Genomic DNA, 20,740 nt, shown 5'->3' on the forward strand with positions numbered 1-20,740 from the left:
TTCCCAAGGATGGGAAGCAGACTTATCCTAAAAAGTAGGCCTATTAGTTTTTGTGCCTCCCTAATAATAACATCGCAAATAGACATTTTTAGATTTAAAAGTTTGCATAAGAACAGCAAAACGAGACATAAATGGATGTCGGCATGAATCAAATTCGGTTAGATTTTGCATAAAATTTGCCTTTGTTGAACATTGTTCCGGGGGGGGGGGGTCGCGAGGCTACGATGATTGCTCTGAAAGGGTCATGGTGCAAAAAAGGTTGAAAACCCCTGCCATAGCCTAATACTACCAATTATCGCTGTCTAATGAAAGCGTGTATACGTATAGGCCTACTATTCAAAAAACGCATGCTTGCCTATAATGCCTATTTGTAATATATATATCTAGGCAGGCGCGGATCTAGGAGTTTTTTTTGGGGGGGGCCAGAAAATTTGAAAATCAATTAAAAAGAAAGAAAAAGATAAAGCACATATGAACAATAATGATACTACGACATATAGCCTAGATATGATATAAAATAGACATTAAAACAGCCATTTTCATCAATTGTGAATGTTTAAAAAATAAATGTTGCTTCAATAAAAATTGCTAAGCATGCAAGGTAAACTTGAAATCTGGTTTAAAACCCTGCATGGAGTATCCATGACCAATTGGATATACTTTATGTTTGCAGGCATATACGTAATTGATTGAAATTATAAAGAAAACTAAAAACTATAAAACAGGCATTCCAGTGGCGTGGCTAGAAATTTTGAAACGTTTTTTTTTTATGACGTCGGGCGGGCAAAGCCCGCCTGCGTGTTCGCCTAAGACGACACCCAGCAGCGGAGGTCTGGGGGGCCTCCCCCAGAAAATTTTGAAAATTTACTTTAAATTTTGTGCATTCTGAGAGCATTTTCAACAAAAATGTAGGTATGAATATTCTTATAAAATGGTGCTGTCCGGTGGCATAACAAAAGGATAAGATCATGTTTTCTTCGGCATTTTTCGGAAATAAAGCTAAGTCTCTATGTTTTCTTGTTGCTAATTCCTGGCTGAGATATTTGAATGTTTGGTATTGGCAAAACTCGCTCATTTAATGCAGTTTCATTTAAAGTTAAGTAAACTTTGTTTTAGAGACATAAAGAGACTGAAAGCATCATTCTCAATATCGTGACATCACACGCGTACCAAAGGGGGAGGGGTTGAAACCCTCAACCCCCCCTGGCTACGCCACTGAGCCATTCAGGGGTTTCAGATTGTTGCAACTGACGCCATTTGGTTCAGCGTTGGTTTCAGCTCCAACAAATGTTACTATTAAAATGTATTTGAAGTTGTATGAAAGAAAATAACGGAGTCTGATCGATGGATAATTTCAACCATAATAACAAAAAACAATCCCCCCCGGGGTAAGTTAAGTCCGCCGTGGGACTAACATCAGCTGTTTAAAAGCATATCAAACCATTTGATGCGGAAACATACAATTTCAACAATTCCTCACAAAATTTCGGGGGGGGGCCCGGGCCCCCTGGGCCCCCCCATAAATCCGCGCCTGTAATCTAGGCGACTTTCCGAAATTTCAAGAAGTCCCACGGCACAATTGAGAATTTCTAATGGCCTCGGTGCAGTTTGAAGTTGAAGTTATTTGCTTTAGCCTTTGCTCTAACTTTTCTGAAACATCAAACAATGCAAATTTTTTTTCTTTTATAAATTTATTAATGAATAAGCAAAAATCATCCAGTAATGTTCAAATTCGTCAATTCCTACTGAAGTTAAACATTTGCCTGCATGATCACGGTGTTTTCCACATGCATCGTTCATTGCTCACCACCGACCCTCTACTCCTAACTTCTCCACAACTGTAGAAAGGACACGAGAGTGTATATGAGCTACTTCGCTCTGTGACAACGCGCGAGAGGTATGTCTGTAGTAGAACCTGTAGCAATGACTGGTGCGTCCAGTTCTGCAATTTAACAGAATCATTTACTACAAAGCATGAAAAGTGTTTGTGAACTTTTGACAAAAAAATATCTACAGTTTTGATCTTGCTATATAAAATTGAATACAATAGATCGCGCTTATTTTCTACCAACTGTTAATCCAATTCAATACGGCACAAAATCTATATCACAATAGAAACTGTTCAATTAGTGTCGAAGAAATCATGTGAATAATATTTGACACCTTTTAGCAATTAGAAGAAATGAACAACCTTTGACAAATAAGCCAATAAAACTGTAATGCTTGCAATAATCATTTCTGTCAAGTTATAATGTAGAGTTAGGCTTATCAGTGCAATAAACAGAGTGCTCTGTGCTGAGGCAAACAAACTAACAGCCTCGACATTTATTCACTCTCATGAAAAATAGCACATTAACTGTCATAGGATCTGTTGGTAAAAGAAAGCTTCTCCACAAATGTAAGTTTTTCATAAGAAACCGCTTCAAACTTTGACTATTCGCGTACTTGATTGTGACGTTGCGAATAGTGAGGTCACCTGTCTGACCTTATGACCCACGAGAAAACTTGAATGTACAATTTCTCAACCAAGTGCAATTTACTCATGGAGTAATACTTACACGGTAGAAAAATTTCGCAGAACATATAAAAGCTTCTTTAAAATGTTGGGAGTTCTATTAAGTTAAGAATATCCGCGTCAGTGAAAGTTTAATATGCCTACGTGCTTGCGTGACTTTTAATATCACGCACTGGCTGGCTTAAAGCTAAAAACCAACATTCAATGTCGCTCAGCAAACATATTATGCGTAAAAACTACAATGAATACCTCACTACATTGCCCAAATGACAAAAATTAACAAAACCAACCGCAAATGCAGTGTCGTTGAGAACCAAAGCGATGGTACCTACTTGGGATGAGTAAACTTGTCCACACAGGAAACGTTCTCAATGATCTCGCTGTCTATACTCCGCACCAAGTCGTAGAAGTCATTGCTGGAATAACCATCTGGGATCCAAAAGGAAATATCGTTCACGACAGCTGGTTGGTTGCTTAGTAACGACTGCGTGACAAGTAAAACTTAAACAACATCTATTGAATGGTACTGTAATGTACACAGCGCAATACGCAATTGATATTCTAAAATCTAAATATTCAGCGAACGTCACAACGATAAAAAATTGTGTGTCACAAAGCAAAGTTCTTGTCGAAGGTGATCAAAACCAAATGAAACGTCATTACGTGACGTATTCATGTAGCTCTGCCAAAACTAAAAACACTATGCGTTGTTGTTGTTGAGGCTCGTGTGAGCCATGTGGAAACAGATGAGGTGGATTGAATGAATGGATAAACACTCAGCAGTACGTAGAATTGACAACACCACATTGTGCTACAAACTGACCCCTGGCTTGGAATAAAACCAGGTAGAATAAAATTTTTGTTTTGCTGTTTGATTAATCTATTTGAGATTTATACTTATGGCTTTAGTGATTTGACTTTTGAGTGTACGGTGGACTACCGTTGTAGGTACAATGACAATTGGCGTGAGGATTAGCCTTCTCGCACATTTATATTTTTAAGGTAAAATGTAAGTAATTTCCTTCAAATAACAACAAACAATATCGTTGCGAAATCTTAAAAGAAGGTTTCTGACATTAACAATCAAAGCAAAGAGCTGCGTTTCCTTCTGAATTGCTATATTTCACCAACCACAACTGGTGCCATAATATGACAATGTTGCCAAACGCTTGTAACAACTTTTCTCCAGCTAATAATTTAAAAACTGAACTGTGATTGAATAGCAACGGTTAAAAATGCAACAAATTCGTCAAATGAACTTTATGACAGCATAAACCAACTACATTTCATCATCGTCGGTTTGTTACATCTTCAGTAGATGAAACCTGGTCTTTGTCCCCGCTAACAGGGGTCAGCCAGTTTTTGCAGCCTTTTCGCCATGCTTCTCTGTTGTTGGGGTTGATTCTGTCCAGGTTCCTTATACTGATAGCGTCTGTCACCAACAGCCCTCTCTTTTTTGGTCTTCTAATTTTCTTTCCATGGACAAAAATCTTCTTTGCCATCACTGGAGCCTTGTCATCAGACATACGTTTCACATGTGGCTTCGAAGAAACTCACTGATGCTTTCTATTTGTTTCATCTCTAGAATACTTTCATTTCTAATTCTTTCCTTCAAGGTGTTTTTTTCTACACATCATTCGAAGCATTCTCACTTGTTGTTTTCAACCTGTTTAAATCTTCAATTCTCATGGCCCATCCTCCAGCTCCGTAACACATTGCACTTCTTACGCATGTTTTATGAGTCCGGAGTGTCGTTACAGTTATACAGCATTGCCAAATTTATCTTACAATTTTCATTTTATGTATATTGCAGGTTTAAGTTATTCCTGATGAGGACACATGTACGTGTCGAAAACGTTTGAATTAATTTTTTTTTTTAATTATGTTATATTTCTTTGTAATAAAACATGTTAAACCCGCTAAAGTTACTTTGTTTTGTTTGTCTACAATAGAATATCTCAGAGAGAAAAAAAAACGAAAAACTTCAGACGAGGTTGAAGATAACGTTTGACAGAACCATGCCAACCAACAAGCTTCGGAGCATAGTGACAATATTTTGAATAAAAGAAATCATTCTTGTTGTGGGTTACAAGGGCATTCACTGGTCCTTTGTCAAAAATACGAGAGCGAATCGGGAGGGAAGGTGCGTTATTTCGTTTGCCCACGCGCCAATAAAAGCGGAGGATATCTGTGAAGGTTCCAACTAACTGAAGCACGATTTTACGTACTGGAAACGTGAAAATCATTAACGTTTCGCTGGTGTTGCAGTTTAGTGAAACCACCAATCCATCAAAACAGTTCAGTGTTCATCGAGAAGTTAGTTTTTTCTATGGCTGCAGCATAAACCGAACTATAATAAAGGTCTTGATCTTGTTTTTCGCATTAAGACCTCATGAATGCATATGATTGGTAGAAACGTTTCTAATTTACAGATGATCAAGAAGGCATTATACAAGTGTGGTGATGCATTTATTATCAAGAACGTGACTTGAGTGCGTGCTTCATTGAAATAACAAACTCTAATTGGACCAAGAAACAACGGCAGTGCTTGTTTGTGTACTATTATTATCTTGCACCGCCGGTGAAGCTACAAACATTCCATTGGGCTTCCATGCGTCAGTAACATTCTCTATGGAGCAGTGCAATGCATGTGTGGCTGAAGGCGAAGCACAGAGCAGAGTCCCAATGACAGGGTGACCTTAACCATGAAACGGCAAAGCTAAGTTAAGATGACGCATGACGACGTAAGAATGTGACGAACCTTAAATTTAATCTTCATGGGGTCGTCTTGATTTTTGAACTGCGACAAAACGGCTTCGTCTTGACTCCAAAAATAACGAATGTCAGGAACAGCAAACAATCTCATCGCCAACCGCTCCAAGCCAAGCCCGAACGCCCAAGCTATGCTGTGGCCAGCACCGGCTGCGATTACAAATGCACGTTTCAACTTACGCTTCTACATTAGGTTGCACACATTACTTTCCACTTTCGTTTTCATGGATAACTTAAGAGTTTTATTTTTGACGTTTAAAGAGTTTTATACCAAGTGAGTTAATTGTTGCAGTTGTACTCATGAAGTCAAGCCTGTGTGGCGAAAGCTTTACAATTAAATTTGACTTTATCGATTTAGTGTAACACTCTCTGCTATTTTTCTTTCACAATTACCTACAAAATTTACCACTTGATAGTTGCAAACCAACGAACAGAAAATGCCGCATCGCATCAAGTAATTGAATGATGCCAATCGTGTAAATTTCAACAAAAGAACAAGACCATCGAGCTAAACTAAGCATTTATTTGCCAATAGTTATTTATCAAAGTCAGGGAGACATTATGTCGCGGCACCATGGCCAGTAAATGAGATTGGGCCGAAATAAAGTTCCCAAAAGCTGAAATTATTACGTTAAAATCCGATCTCTTAGTTTTTAATCATCAGAGAAGAGCTATTGCAGACAACCTTTTCTCGCATAAGGAACCGATTAAAAATATCACTAACAATCTGGTTGGTTGTAATTGAGAGGCGAATATTTGCTTTCAAAATACAATACAGTAGCCTACTGGTATATCAAAAAACTGGGACAATTATTCTTTCGCGACATTCGTACATCAAGCCACAACTCAAATAACAATCACAATAGTCCGTCAGGAGAACAACATTGGTCAAAATTCACAATCAGGTAACTCACTTAAGTGCTGACTTAGTTATAATGTTGAATAAATGATTAGTGTTTTCAACACTCAACAAAAGCACACAAGAATCCGACTGGCTTGATTTTACTTACAAAACTTCAGGTAGCTAGCCACCTAATGACGAAAACGAAAGCATAAATTGTTTCATCATTTGAAGATAAACCGTGATTTTTATATATACACTAATTTACTGCATAAACAAGGCCCGAATACGCCAATTGCACTGCATTGAAATGATATACTGTTAAATAGTCGTTAAATGTATTGGAGTCGGTTATACAATAAAAGCTGCAAACAAACTAGAACTGATCATTTTACCATTGCCGATCAGCAAAAACTCAGGCCATTGAGAACTATTGTTTTAAAACAGTGACTCAACCCACCAGCAAAATTAGAAGTCTACAAAGTGAAAGATGTTTAATATTCTACCTGATTGCAGTATCTGATGTCTTAGCACTCCACATCCCAACATTTCTATCCATTTTCCATCACACATGATCTCCAGTTCAAAGGAAGGATGGGTAAATGGGAAGTATGCATCTACCCATCGGTACTGCAAACCTATGAAAGCAACATGGTTTAAACGAGTACTCCTTATAGTCCTTAACCTTTTTATTGACACGCCTCCCTTTAGCAATGATCACATGTTCTGCGCCCCCTTTCTCCGAGTTTGAACAACAGTAACACAGAAATAAATTTATTTTTTGTTGATTGCAGCAGGCTACACATTAGTAAGGTATGTGAAATTAAATCCAAGAAACTTGATTTTTAATGCAAGGTTTAACTCCAGAAATTGCACAACGTTGCTTTAGTCTTCAACTCTCAGCCTGTTCTTGGTCTTGACAACAACTGCAGTAGAAAAAGGAGCAAAGTTATGTGGATCCGAGCGCTGCTTTGAATATCTTGAGGTGAGACAAGTGAGTAAATTGGAAGGTAATCTTGAGTTTCAGTTTTTCGAAGTCTGACTTGGCTGTGTGGTTAAACGTTTGTGCAGAAAATTCCTCTTGTGCTTCTTCAAAAAACTGCTTGATTGATTTCCATGTTTTTATCTCATTCTGAAAATTATTCTATGCAGTTTGCTTTCAAGGGTCTGCTACTATTCGGTGAGTCCGATTCGGTGAGAGCCTTTTTCGGTGAGAGCCCTATTCGGTGATTTTTTTGAATTTTTTTTTGAAAATTATCGGGTACCGTAGCCTAATTAAAACCCCTAACCCCAAACCCCCTAACCTCAAACCCAAAAACCAAAACCCCAAACCCCCAAAAAAACCCAAAACTCCCAAAAAACCCCAAAACCCCCAAAATCCTCCAAAAACCCAAACCTCCCAAAAACCCAAACCCCTAGAAACCCCAACCCCCAAAAACCCAAACCCCAAAAACCCCTAACCCCTATAACGGCAATGATAATAATTAGGCTACGGCGCGCAATAATCAAAAAAAAAAACTCACCGAATAGGGAACTCACCGAATCGGACTCACCGAATCGGACTCACCGAATCGGGCCATTCCGTGCTTTCAAGGCATTTAGATAAGCTGTTGCTTGGTTACTCCACTCAAACTTAAAGTTGTCATCTGCAAGTTCAGCGTCCAACTTGGGCCACTAAAGTTCACTGAATTTCCTCGTTACCTCGAATTTTCCAGATATTTTGGATGTGAAATTTCCGATTACCATGTATTTTGTGGACAACCAAAAACTATTATTCGAGTGAAAAATAGACCAGATTACACATTAGCCTATTTACAATCATGCTCCGTCTCCTTATACAGGTTGAAAAAACAATTGCAAGAACTCTAGCTTTTTATAAAGCACTCTGCTTTTGCAAAGTTGACTACCTTGATAATTAAGTTCAGGACTGTTCAAGTTCAAGACACTCTTGATTGCTTTACTAGAGGCAAAGTTTTGAATGCAAAAGCTCTTCGATAAATAACGCAATGAGTGTTAAAAGATTTTCCTCTTTTCGTTTTCACGTAGCCTATAACGAAACCAGATTGCAGAACAAGGGCAACAAAAGCTCCGTCTGCACATAGCTCTCCGCCCCTCCCTGTGATTTTCAGTTCTTAAAAAATATACATGGCAAAAATAGTTCAGGACATTGAAATTACTGCAAAAAGATTAAAAATTGTTGGAAAGCTCGCGCCCCCCATGAAAAGTGATTGACACCTCCCAAGGGAGCGTGCCCACCAGTTTACAACCATTGGTTTAAAGTTTAAACCTTCAGGGTTGGATAAAGATTTTGTAAGTCGCGCGAAAAAAGTGGTGGTTATTTTACATGCGCCAGTTTTATTCAAAAAGTACATTTTGAAGTGGGTCTGCTACTATTCGGTGAGTCCGATTCGGTGAGTCTGATTCGGTGAGTTCCTAACCTCTAACCCCTAACCCTAACTCCTAACCCCTAACCCTAAAACGGCAATGATAATTAGGCCACGGTACCCGATAATTAAAAAAAAAAAATTGAAAAAATCCCCCGTTAAGGGATCGGACTCACCGAATCGGGCCATTCCGTTTTGAAGTAGTCCGTTGTCAGAATAAGCCACCGCATTCATACAGAAATGGTAAACTAATAGTTCACACTTCAACAAGTTTAGTGGTTTTCGTTAGTTGTGGATTTTTATTTGCGTTGAAACTTATCAGTTTAAACTCATGTTACTAAAAAGCTCAAGATGCTATCTTAGCAGTGGCTCCAGTGTCCACTGGTGAATACGGCAGTGTCACTGCCAGAAAAGTGAGAAAGACTTCGAAGACGATTTATTGAAAACAACTAAGTGGAAAATAAAGAAATTAGTGCTAAGCAGTTTTGATTGGTTGCTATTAATACTCACGACACTTGTTTACAAAAAAAACGGTGCTGGTTTAATCTGTATAGAGAAGGTATGATTACTCGGTTGTGCACACTAACACGACAACTCAATCAGCAGATGAGACGGCGGTTCGAACGTTAGCGACGTTGAATTAACGTACACAAAACATCTTGGTTCGCAAGGCGTCCAGAAAAGACCACAAACAAACATGATGGCCGACACTTTTGCTTTAATCGCTTCGGTGATTCTGACATCACAAAGCCAATGACTAATCATGATGGCCAACTATTCATAGTCGGCAGACGTTGAATCAATGCCAAAAAGAACTGATTTGCTGGCTGGGTAATGGACGTTGACATGATTAAACCGGATAGTGCTATTCACCAAAAGTTTGATACAGGTAGAACAAACATATGAGGCAACTCATGACGCTGTATTAAAACAAACGAGACAAATCGGCATATGAACACATTCATCAGAGCGATATAATTCCTCTGAAGGTCACGTGCACACGTTCTTCAAAGCACACTGTTGCACTAATCACATTGACGCAACAATGAATCACAAACACAATCAACGCAGCAACAGAGATGTTGCACAGGTCTACTTTTCAACGTGTGAAAATGCTTTCCACAACCATAAATATTACTACCATGCTGTAAAAGTTAACTTACTGTAATAATGTTAAGCAATTTGTGAAGGGAATTGAAAAAAAAAAATAAAAAAAAATAAAAAAATAAAAATGAAGGGGATTAGTTTGGCTACCAAAAATTGTTGAAATAGATCATTGGCTGGGCTCTCCAATGCTGCGCCATCGATATTATGTGGTAGAATAGTAACAACCAGTTTAAGATTCAAGTGGTCTGCCACTTATCATAATGTTCGTAGCATGCTGCTAATTTGCGTTTACCGTTTTGATGCTAAATGCTTTTAAATCTGGCTGGAAGACCGTGATCGACGGAGAAGCGACTTCAAGCAAACCGGCCAACTCACACAGACCCACACCAGCGAGGTCAACGGCAAGACAAGAACAATTCAGTTTGTTAACACTACTTATTTTTAAAGTAAAAATCAACCTCGCTATGATCATATTGGTATGAAGACTGCAATTTAACAGTTGATTACGCAGAAAAAAACACACACCCGGAATACCACAAATGGCCATCTTCATGTTCAAATGTTACGTTTACAATCATAGCCTGCCTCATTAAGCATATCAACAAGTGGCTGTATGTCGTTGGCCGTAGCAAGCTGTTGAGATCTGTTTCAAAAGCAGATCAGATTCTACTTTAACTAAGAAGTTACACACCTGAAGCGACAACTCTATAAACTCTATTCCAATTCAATCACCTTTTCCAAAGAGCTCCTTCATACATTTCATGATTGCATCCTTGAGTTGATATTCTACGAGTTTAGTTGCCTCCATTGTGTAGCATGCTTGCTTGTCAACTAACTCCTCGCCACGTTCAAATATATTTAGCTCTTCGGAGTCATCCGAGGTTGCAAACAACTTTAAAAAAAGAGAAAATGAAAGTAGCTGAATCAATATCAAATTAAAACAATTAACAAACAATTAATACTTTTTTAGAACAATGTCGAAGTAATCGCAACGCACATGCATTAATTACCTTTCGCTATTTAACGATCCCATAAATTTAATTTAATATAAATTACACAGTATAAACTTGTGGAAGAATCTAGTTGTTCAGCAGTTAAATGAAAGCTAAAAGATGCTTTGGTTTAATAAAATAGTTAATTAAATCCACGTCTGCAGGAGTTAGTAAATCACTATAAAAGGCTAATTTAATAATTCGGATAAACTACTGCTAGTGCCAAATTCCATCAAACGGTTTATTTAAAATAATATATATAAACCCCAGTTTGAAAAAAAACCTTTGAGCACTCACGGCCCCCAACGATTGTCGAGGAAACAAATCCCGTAATTACAAAGATACCGAAAAAGGTGTAGGCCTAATGCAAACATTAACAGCAAACAATGCAATTTTACGTATAGGCCAAGATTACGTATAGGCTAATATGTTTTTGTATTGTCACTGTTTTTGTTTGCTCATGACCACTAACACACCTAGCCAGTATATAGCGTTGGAGGTACTTTCAAAAATGGGATTTTAGAAGCCGGAATCTTACCGGGTGGTTGGAAAGTTGAAACAAACGCCGCATAATTTTTGATCTACTGCATTTAGATCAAGTCCATTTTATATTTTGAAAGAAAAGTGCTTTTCGGGGGAGAACTACTTCTTTTCTCGAGGATTTTACTAATGTTTCCTTTCCTTACATATTTCTCAAGTGTCTTGCTTTTTTAGCTGTGCTTTGTTTCCATGGTTCAGAAATGCTGTTAGTACCGGGCCCAAATTAGCCGCTCAACTGCTGTGGACTTTTCAACTCAGTGTGGTTGGAGCCTTACGGTGCATGTAAATTATTTGAGACTAATAGGAAAGAAAAATGAAATCGTGCAAAATAAAGCACAGTCGACTATAGTAGGCTGGGAATAAAGTATACATACAAGTTTTTGAACAAGGCAATTGTGGTGTAACAACTCAACTGTAACTGAAATACGGCTATTTACTTGACAACGCTCATCCACAGTACCTCAGACCGCGTATATAATCTCACGCCTTCCATCTGATGAAACACAGGGAAGTGAGTTGAGTCAATGGCATCTCTGCGGTATACGTCGCCAACAGTTAGAAAAGCATTCAGACCTGACTTGATTAGGTCATGCTCGTGAGCTGTGGTGTGAGCTCGAAGAAGGTGAGTAGCGTTTATGAAATAATTATCACTCCGACGTCGGCTGACGTGATCTAAAGAACATAGACAAGATTTTACGCTTTTTTGACAAAATAAAACATATGTACACCATAATACTACACTGTAACAATATATACATACGTAATAAAAATATATCATTTCATTACCACGCAACTGCCAACATTTCACCTCTGGCGTAAGGTTACAATTGTGTCTGAAACTGAGCAATTGTTCACAATATAAGGCCATGGTTCTGACAATGAAAGTACGAATATATACATAACTCATTTTTCTTTAATTAGGTGATCAAACAAATCTCATTTGGTTTCGCTACAATGACTTCCCAGTGAGCAAAAGTTGCAGTCGCTACGTCTAGCGAATTAGCGACGTTGAAGGCACACTAGAGTGAACGCTCGAGTGAAAAACACCGAAGCACTTTAGTTAGGTTGTCCGACGTCCGTGACTATATACAGCGGTAAAGACTATTCTTTATTTAAAAAAACAGAAGCCTGCAAACAATGATGTAGCCTATTCGACTATTCGTGCAGGCAAATGTCTTTTGGGGGGTAATTGAGCGCATATTAGACGAACGGATACCGCATGCAAAGGTGATATGACAAGAAGTTAAACCTTACAAGGTAACTTATTACAGTGTAAACATCTACAAAAGAACAACCAAACAAAATAGATTTCAAGAGCCCTTATGCAATTCATCTAGCTTGGAAGAAGAGTCCACAAAACAATAGCAATTATTATCACAAGACAATCAAACATGAGATCGTTCTGTACTCAGCATATCAAGTCAATGCGAGATCACAAATTACATAAACATTGATAATGAAATTACAATTCATCTGAAGGTAGCTTCAAAATTTTGTACAACTTGAATTTATTGACTAAAGCACTGACCTTTTGGAGTGAGCAATTCATTGAAGTTTTGCTGCACGGTAACAACCGGAGAGAGGTCATCAAAGACAGCAAATAATGGCCCTCGTGGTTTCCGGTGCTCGTTATAAAAATGTTGAATAATTTTCTGAAATATCAAAAGTTTTACCTTCTAACGTCTTTCTGTTGGCGGAGAAAAGTTGGCAACGGCTGTGATAGAATTGACTTGAAAGTTTTGTCAACACGATTTTTTTTTTATTGTGATTCAGGAATAGGTGACATAATTGTGATTCATCAATCATTATGAATGGCAAAAGACGAATATATATGTACGAAATGGTTTGGCAATTTCTCAGTGTGTTGCAGCAAGCTTGGTTTTAAGCTTCCGGGAAAGTCAGACAAAGTTTGCAAAGATAAACGCTTTTTAACGACCGATAACTCAAAACGAGACAAGTTTAAATTTTTAACATACATAATTTGTTTACTTTTCAAAGTCCACTAATTCAACTTCACAGTTAAATTATTCAACAAACTAGGATTGCCAAACACCTTCTTGTAATCAAAATATGACACGTACGTCGTACAATTAAAAAGCCAATCTAAATCATAACATGCAGTAAAGTCAACTGAACCGCAAATCAACTACCATGAAATAGCAAATGAATGAAACATACTTCTTTAATTAATTGAATTGGATGGTCTTTCTTCAAATGTAACTTTCTTCCAACTAAACTTAATATTTTTTGTGTAATATTTGTCCATTCATCTTTATCATAATGGACATCGCCAATCTTTATCACATTTGGCAATTCTGTAACTTCTGAAAGAGCTGATTTAAAACGTTTCTGAAACCAATCTTTTTGCTTACGTTGGAACGAACACGAAAGCGGACGATGTACCGTACAGCTTCGAATTTCAAGTAAAGAAAGATCTTTTCTGGTTTCCACAGAACACGACTTTGAACGATGAAAACTTGAGTAAACTTTATGCTTGCATGTCACATGAACACACAGTGCAGACGATGACATTCGATTTGGAGGATTGAAACAGAAAGGTGACAGTCTATTGGCAGCAAGATTTTTTAATGAGCTGATGAGCTTCATGATATTTTAGTAGCATTTCAGGCAAAGTTAAAGGTGATCAAAAATTGCTATTGTTTAAAATAAAATGAACAAGTAGGGCTGTCTTGAAATATTGAAACAGAATTTGGTTTAAAACATAGCACATTGGTCTTGAGCATATTATATTAAAAAAAATCATTTTTTATTACAGGCCATATTACAAATTCAGAAAATAATGTATGTGTGCTTTATTAAACTGTGGGCAATTTACACTCTCAGGCCTACATCAGCACTGTGAGATCACAAGATGAATGGTTGTTGATCTTGAACTTGAAATCCATTAGTCTCACGGTTAAAAGCACTAATTACTGGGTAGACACATATTTATTTTAAGTCGTGGACAATAAATACTTAAATCACACGTTTCATCAACCTTTCATATAAATACATACTGCAATAAAAAACTGAATAATTCTATTAGCTTGAAAGCTTTAATTTGTGACAAACTCACACGCTTAGAACACCGTTATGACTACTTCGTTGTACTGTATACTATTTTCAATAATTTGAAAAAAAAGCTTGTATATGATAATGATCTCCATGCTTCTCTATCTTCACAATATCCAAGACAGTAAATTTCATTGCCGTATTAAAAGTATATATATAATTCTGACAATCAGGGTTTTGGAGCTATGTGCCTTGAAACGAGCTAGAGCTGTGTAGAATGTTAATGGAGCCGCTAATTTGAAATATAAATTCAATGCATTCCGTGGTATGCTGTGGTAATTGGTCCATTTAAACATACCAGCAAGCTTTTAGTCTGCGTTTTACAATGGAGAATGAATAGAGAAACTTTGTAGCCTACTGATCGATCTGTATGTAATATGTGGCTGGTTGTGTTCACCATGATTATTTGCACTTTAAATGTGATACTTTTATAAGAAAATCAATTAATTTTGCAATCTTGGTAGCTAGTGATTTGTTTTAATTTTTTACTGCAGCTACAAAGTGCCAGGTTATTTAATCCCTGCTCTCAACCACAGATTATACTCTTGAGATGGACAAAACTGTGGGTCACATGGAATGCTTGAGTCAGTGTTCTATTTTGGCCCGGGACTAAAATGAAGGGCATTGTACAATTCTGCGACACCCATGAGCGCGATATTACTTTATTTAAGGTGAAAAAGCGCAACCATTATTCAAATGTGAAGAATTCTCATCAAAGTGAATAAATCAAAAAAACAATATCAAGAATTTAATTTCATCAAATGCACAGGCCTACTGACGTTTGTTGAACTTATTTAACAGTCTTCAAACCTACCTTACCTATACAACTCTACCGTTAAGTAGTAGGCTGCAGATAAAAGGCAGCAATTTTAAATCACAAAAAATATTTTTGCTTGTTGGTCGTTTTATTATATGATGTGAACACAAAATAAACCATAAAATCAATATAGTTGCAGTTTCATATGCATTTTTTAGAAGCAAAAGAACGGATTTTCTCTAAGTCTATTGCCGAGGAATGAGCCTAGTTTTCAGGCTAATAATACACGTAAAAGTCCCCAACGGCAATCTCTTTTTGGCCGAAGAGGGCAATGTCTGACGGGCAGGCATCTTGTAAGGCGGGCCTCAATGAACAGAGCACCCGGCAGCCCGTTGCAACCGGTTCCCCTGAATCCGCACGTTCCGATCTTATTGGACCGCAGTAGACATGGAGCTGGCCAAGAGTGTGTGCGTAGCCCTCGCGTAGTCACGACCACCTTAAACAACTACACAAACGAATGGCCTTTGTCTCAATTGTGGACCAGGACCGAACAAAGCTATTGCCGAGAATCATTATAACACTAATTGGGTTTTTATCTCAATAATAAATGGTTCTTTTTTGTTCAAAATAAATATGGCCTTAAGCAATATAACAAAAATCAGCTAACTGATGGTTTGTCGTACAACAGATTTGAGAAGCTGGATAATCTTAGTGTGAAAATTAAATAGGTAAAGCTGCAAAGCATTGTCCTATTACACTATTAGTCATCGTGCTTTTGGGTGTCGCAGTAACTGGACAGCAAAATTAAAGCATTGCAAAGGCATTCACTCGATGTGGATAAAAAATTCATTAACGTTAGATTTTTTGGTGCAGTTTTTTTATCATATATCACAACAACACTAGATAATACCGAAGACACAGAATTACTGCACACACAAAGGCAACCTGACAAAATAGGAATGATTGTAAGCCAGTGTTTTTTGTGATGCTGCATGCTGCTTATGTGCGGCATCGTGCAAGTTGCTTTATATTTTAAATTAAAATGATTTTGTGTGTTGATGGTGTTTTAGATTGTACACAAGCGTTGAGTCTCCAACAATTACTGATAGGTAAACTGAGGACGTCACAGGAAGAAAAGTCTGCCGATTACTGATAAAAACTATAAAATATAGACAACAGTTTGATCATTTTGTTTGATTCCCTAAGCCAAGCATTATTCACAGATTTGTTACAATACGTTTTTAATATGATCACTCAAGACAGAGAATGCTGAAATTTGAAAAAAAAAAACGTTAAGAAAAACGTGGAAAGGTCACATGAAATCGTCGGAGTCACTTCCGTCAACGTTACTTGTCATTTCACTGCTGCTGAATAATGTTGCATAGGATCGTAGCTCGGATTCTTCTTGTCGCTTACGAATTTCTGCTTTTTCTTTTGTTCTTAGTTCATTCATTGCCTTTTTCGCTTTATTTCTTTCTACCCTATCACGGTCTTCCTTTTCTTGCATTAAATCGGGATGTTTTTCAACCTTAGTTTTATTTAAACGATTCACTGTTTCATTAATTCGTTTTTCAACACTGACAAATTTCACTTGTTTTTGTTTATGAAACCCAACTTGGCCAACAGCCATGTCTCCAGTTTTCTTTAAATTTGCCCACGGTGTGTAAACAATTTGCACATTGTTCATCTTATTGCCTTGTATGCTGTTGGCTTTTACCAATTGGGCACAGTCCGACACAACCTCGCCGGGGATGTCATCGATTGTCTGTTCTTCATGTAATCGTAGGTAGACATGCGCAGATGAGACCTTGTCGACATGAAACCATACGTCCTCAGGCCAACCGTACTTGATTAAATCCTCATTCTCATGTTTGTCTATTCCCATGTATATCGTGTACTTCTCGCCACTAATTGAGCTTGTAAAGTAAAATACCATTTTTTAATGTTAACATTGCATTCCTGCAAATAAAAAAAATACAATCAATAATTCATTAATTGCTTTAAACAACGCGAGGCAGTAATTATTGCATTAACTGGCACTGTCATTCATGTGCGCACTGCACGCAAGCCAAGTGTAGAAGATAGGTTCATACTTTCAATTAGCTTTTGAAAGACAAATATGAAATTAAACGTATTTTCATCTTCAACTTAAAATAACATGTTTGATATTGGTCTTTGCGATAAATTGTATCATTTACATGGTTTTCTAAGTAATTAAACGCAACAAATAAACTGCATTATACAGCATAGATCCACGAAACCATTGTACAATGTACATTCATGCAGGACTGTACGTAGTTGACAACATTTGAACAAGACAATTTTTGACACTGCAGAACTGATTGTACAATTACATATTTATTAGATACGAATAAAAAGCTTCAAGCCAATACCGCAAAACACTCATGAGCGCTGGCAACCTAAGTGGGCTAACAATATACAAAAGCACAATTTCAAAAATGAATAGGGTACAAAGATGATGTGCTTCTTGCTAGGTAGATTACAATGCAAAAATACAAATCATTTTAAACCTGGAATATGTGCCAGAATTCATCAACAATAACGCGAATACACCAAACGTACAAGCAGTACGAATGAGTTTTTAAGTCTGTTAAATTTAAATAAAGTATTTTACAAACTTAAAGACCATTGTTTTAAAATAGATCATTACTTAAATTATTTATGACCAAATTCTGCATATATATAATAGAACGACCGACTATCATGAAATGATGAGAAGACACCAGTTCGGGAGCATGGAGTACATTGGAGTAGCCTACAACCATTAGTAGATATTTTGGTTAATTACGACTTTAAATTTATTCATCTAACATTACAACCTGAAACTAAGCTTTTATGTATGATGGCTGTATTAGAGAAAAAAAAATCCTTGCAATTAAAAAAAGTACAATAGTAGTTTAACAATGAAAAGAAAACAATTATTCATGAAAAGATTCAACAGTCAACACGCCAAGTGATTTCAATCATTTAAGTGAAATACTTTCATCAGTGATTTGTATTTTCGAATGACTGAACATTGAACAAGACATTCTAAGATGGATCTTAAAAATATATGCAGTGACACATTGCAAACAACTATCTACCAGAATGCAGTCAAGCAAGTGTGATAGCAGTAGCAAGGTGGCAGTGTTTCAACAACAATACTGGACTTGCAGTAGAAAAGTCTGACAAGAACTCGTTAAAGTGGAAGGGGTTGAACGATCGTGGGGCTACACTCTACAGCTCAGAGTTTGATTGTAAGGACAAGAACGTAAAATTTCTGCAATTTCAACTAGCCTATTTTATGAAATACCGAATCCGTGCGTGATGTGCATATAAACGAATCATATGGAAGTAACTGAGCTCGCCTTGGTAGATTTGTAAAAGTTTGAATGTAGCTTAGATTTAGCAAAATACCTGATCTGGAAGTACTTGATTGAGATGATAGTGGTGTTGGAGTGACTGTAATATGGCAAAAAATCATTCTGGCTTCAGACTAACCACACACTCTGTTCATCACTCATCTTACAACCAAGCATACTTATGGTTTTGCATATATTCATCATGTACCGTACTATCTGTTTGCGTTGAAATAAATCCATTCAATATTGTGCACATCAACAGAGATGTGCAAATACTATTATGCACATAGTTACACCGGAAAATGAGATTTAATATTTCATTCTTTCCGCAACTTTATCATTCATCCGATGTTCATCATAATAAAACACATTTTCATGCACCTAACCATACCAGTTGCCATGAAAAATGCCTAACTGCAGTTTCGATCAGTAATTGCTGGAACTCAGAATTACCAACCGCTACCCCCACACCCACAGTAAGATCAATCTATCAAAAAAAAAAAAAACATTCAAAAAGTATGACATATATGAAGCGCTACGTGTAAGTGTTTACATTAATAAGATAATACTACAGTTGCTAAACAACCAATTACACAAACTTTCAACGCGAATTATAACAGTAACTCAGTCAGTGGGTTTCAATATTTGTATTTTGCAAGAATGATAAAGTGCATTGTTGATTGATTTGCTGTTTAGAGGAGTGCACTTTTTACAACAATACTTTACCATCAAAAAATGCGTTGTCAATACCATATACATTATACATACGGTAGATGTGAAACAAATGCAAGTTTGTTGATTACAATTTGTCTGTGAAGCAATACCATAATCGCAATTCACATTTTTATACAAGCATTGTTGGAAGAGAGAGAGAGTTATGTGCAGATATATGACGTCAACACAACTTTCAAGCCAAGAATACTGTCAAGAAACAACAAAAAAATCTTAAGCAATTATCCGGGTAAATTTTTTGAACACACTTTAAAAAAAAGTGGTGAAATAGTTTGAGCTAAACAAAACAACAGTAGTATGTCTTCCATAATGTTTTACTGCAATGCAAGAAAAAAATTTGTGCAAAATGTGATCACGGTTGGAAATGTTTCGTGTGTTCAAGTTTTGTAGAAACAAAATCTCACAATTTATTTCATTGTTAGTTGGAATGTTTTAATGTTCCATACATAATAATTTTGATTATTAAAGCGTTTCAAAAGCAATGTTGAACAAGTATTTAGTGAAGAAAGCAAGTAAAGATTCCCATTTCTGCAAAACTTGCATGACCTACGATGGTGGAGCATGTGATAGAATGTAAGAGAAATGTATTACAAAGCATTGAATCATGGAATGGAAGCCTTGGAAAGGGAACAATCTTTTCCATACATGTTGACATTGTATTCATATGACAGTGCTATACACAAAATGATGGCCACTTTTATTAATTGTTAGAAGTATTTGTTGTTTACGATTCAAACCTTTTTGGCATCCATACAACTATTGACAGCTTTAAGCACACTAGTTATTCGAAAGTTATCAAGCGGATAGTTTTGAAAGTCATCATGGAAATAGTAAAAAAATATACAAAATAGAAATTTTAAAAGAAAAATTTCCATTAGTATTACATGGCACACCCAACAATAAGGCAGTCCAAAAAGAAGAGTTTCTGATTCACATATTTTGTGACCTTGATTCATTGCAGTTGGTTTTGTGTATATTGTGTGATAAGAATAATGGGAACTACATTTGCAATACAGCGCAACAAAGTCAAACATAGTTATTATGTGATACAAAGAAGGTTTTATGAACAAAAGTTTTTGCAACCCCTGACCCACTATTTGAAAAAATGAAAATTCTTCCCACTATTTGAAAAAATGAAAATTCTTCATTTTGATTGGTCATGTTTTCTCTAAACCAGTGGTTCCCAACCTTTTTAACCTTGCGGCACCCTATCAAAGAGATAAATACTTTGCGGCACCCTAGCAAAACTGGATCAATTTTATGAAGTTTCTGTATTTCAAATAACTGTCTGAAATAACACAGAATGAGTTGTACAGTATAGCGTGCGTAAATAAATGTAATTATTCAAAAGTCAGTGTGAAATTTGCGCTTAATTTCTTGCACAAAGTCCCTTTATATCTGGGGGCACATTCGATAAAGCCACCCGCATTTCTTCCTCGACTATAAGCAGTCGTTCTCATTTTTCTAGTTTTTATGTTCGTTAATACGGAAAATTTTTATCCAACAAAAGTTTCCAATTTTATAATGGTTCCCAAACAATTGTGCAATTTTATAATCGTGCTGGGTCACACAATCCGATAATCCATCACTGCAATTTGACTTCGTGCGCCGTAAAATGCAAAATAAAGTCATGAAACCTGGCAATGATGATGCGTTTCAAGCGTTT

General features: G+C 36.8%; 2 protein-coding genes across 2 annotated transcripts; both read right to left on the reverse strand.

The window, feature by feature from the left end:
• Positions 1-1,682: 1,682 nt before the first annotated feature.
• Positions 1,683-15,065, reverse strand: LOC145769870 (phenylalanine--tRNA ligase, mitochondrial-like). The gene is made up of 8 exons (XM_082581412.1): positions 13,330-15,065; positions 12,680-12,803; positions 11,612-11,823; positions 10,352-10,511; positions 6,635-6,766; positions 5,277-5,437; positions 2,848-2,999; positions 1,683-1,942 (listed from the first exon to the last, which is right to left on the reverse strand). The coding sequence occupies exons 1-8, from the start codon at positions 13,756-13,758 to the stop codon at positions 1,804-1,806; spliced, it is 1,509 nt and encodes a 502-aa protein (XP_082437538.1). The 5' UTR covers positions 13,759-15,065; the 3' UTR covers positions 1,683-1,803.
• Positions 13,840-16,935, reverse strand: LOC145769871 (coiled-coil domain-containing protein 25-like). Its single transcript, XM_082581413.1, has one exon. The coding sequence runs from the start codon at positions 16,914-16,916 to the stop codon at positions 16,293-16,295; it is 624 nt and encodes a 207-aa protein (XP_082437539.1). The 5' UTR covers positions 16,917-16,935; the 3' UTR covers positions 13,840-16,292.
• Between the last annotated feature and the right edge of the window lie 3,805 nt (positions 16,936-20,740).

This window comes from Aplidium turbinatum, chromosome 5, assembly GCF_918807975.1.
Source record: "Aplidium turbinatum chromosome 5, kaAplTurb1.1, whole genome shotgun sequence".
NCBI classification, from domain to species: Eukaryota; Metazoa; Chordata; class Ascidiacea; order Aplousobranchia; family Polyclinidae; genus Aplidium; species Aplidium turbinatum.